A 1,729-nucleotide genomic window follows, 5' to 3' on the forward strand; every position below is an offset into this window, starting at 1 on the left:
GTTTGGGAACCACTGCTTTATACCACACTGTTAGTTTTACATCCAAACACACACCTGCTCCTGCTGGTTTACCTGTCTCATCTCTGCCTCCGGTCTTCTTTATCCCGATAGGTCTGATGGTGTACTTCCTCCCCTCCTTCCACTCCTTCAAGTTCTGCATCTTCAGCTGCAGAGAGCCTGAGGTGAGGAAGCCTCTGCACAGGCTGACCGTACCGGACCTCTGAGACGTCAGCTGAGAGGCCACCTGTGTGAAAATCAAACAACTACGTCACTTCGCCTTTTGGGAACTGTGAATCCTGACTGAAGCCACCAGGAGTGCTGTGTTTTTACCTGCAAGGAGAGCAGAGGACGCTGGGAGAGGGTCAGGGAGCGCAGGGCTCGAGTTAAAGAAAACATGGCCATGATGAGGAAGTCCTGCAGAAAGTCAGAAGCAGAGGGGTTTCATTAGCTTTTATAAGCATCATTATAAGAAATTAATCACTAAATTAAAAAAAACAAAAACAAACGCTTTCTTCACAAATCCACATCCATCCCGATGGTATAATCCCAGACACTGTTTAGCTAGCAGCAGGACTCGATGCCTGTTTCCGGTTTACTGTTAACATAACCGCTTGTTGTTAAAACTACAATAAAACTTAAAACAACCAAAAACACCAGGCTAACCTGATTATTTCACTTATTTCATTTCGAGCTTCATCGACGTCCTTCACGATCCAAACACGCGACGGCGCACACTTATGACGTCATGAAACGTCCTCTGCGACAATTTATATTTTATATTTCATATAGAAAACAACCTTTCGTTATATATTTATGTTTWGGATTTGCTTAAATAACAATTGATTCTAGATTTTTTTTTTAATTATAAAGCGTTATTAAATTATTTAAAGTACGTATGATATCAGCTAACGCTAAAGCTAACCCTAAGCTACCGGTAGGGGGCAGCATCGCTCTGCTGCAGATTCAACTTGATGGAAATATCTAATAACTTTTTGTAATTTGACAATAAATATACGAACCAGTGTTTACTATATTTATTAATGATTTGGACTTGCTAAGAGATTCAGTGGAAACATGCATTTCACAAAAAAGCACATTGTCTTTATAAAAATACTGAGAAACGTTATTTTAATGTAGCTCCTGTTGTTTCAGTTTTTGTTTATTTATTATATTGTTTTTTTTTACCTTCTTTGTTTTATGTGGCTTTCAATGTTCATATTGTTCGTTCGTGTTCATTGTTATTTCAAAATGTGTGCTCAAACCGTCTTTAGTTATACATAAGGTTTAAAAACATTTAAAAACCTTGACGATACATTTTTACTGTTTTATTTTTCTTTAATTGAAGAAGCTGWCATGTTAGAAATTTTCAAATACTGCTAAATATTTGCAAACTATATATGTGAATTGTTAAACATTTGTGATTATCATTTATGATTATCATCTATATATTTTCTATGTACAGTGCAAAATCGAAGTGAGTGCACATAACGCTTAATCTCAGTTTAGTATTTTTGTATTAAAACCTCTCATACACCTTTTGCCCTTTTCCCTAAATCTTTATTTATAACAAGTATTCACAACAAATACATGCAACACCACAAAAAAATAAATAAAAACAACAGGCCGAGGCTTAATGTAGGCACAAAAATGGGAAACACACGTGTTAAAAAGAGAACTAAAATAAATAAATAAATAAATATCATTAGGCCAGCCTTTGCTGTTTTGTTTG

General features: G+C 36.0%; 1 protein-coding gene across 1 annotated transcript in view; it reads right to left on the reverse strand.

The window, feature by feature from the left end:
- mrpl2 (mitochondrial ribosomal protein L2) overlaps positions 1-746 on the reverse strand; it is a 7,578-nt gene extending 6,832 nt beyond the window's left edge. The window contains exons 1-3 of the mRNA XM_014015145.1: positions 664-746; positions 331-414; positions 73-244 (exon numbers count right to left, since the gene is read on the reverse strand). Of these exons, the coding sequence (XP_013870599.1) occupies positions 73-244; positions 331-402 (244 nt within the window). The 5' untranslated portion in view covers positions 403-414; positions 664-746. The remainder of the gene's footprint in view (positions 1-72; positions 245-330; positions 415-663) is intronic.
- Between the last annotated feature and the right edge of the window lie 983 nt (positions 747-1,729).

Source organism: Austrofundulus limnaeus, unplaced genomic scaffold (genome assembly GCF_001266775.1).
Source record: "Austrofundulus limnaeus strain Quisiro unplaced genomic scaffold, Austrofundulus_limnaeus-1.0 Scaffold123, whole genome shotgun sequence".
Lineage (NCBI taxonomy): Eukaryota > Metazoa > Chordata > Actinopteri > Cyprinodontiformes > Rivulidae > Austrofundulus > Austrofundulus limnaeus.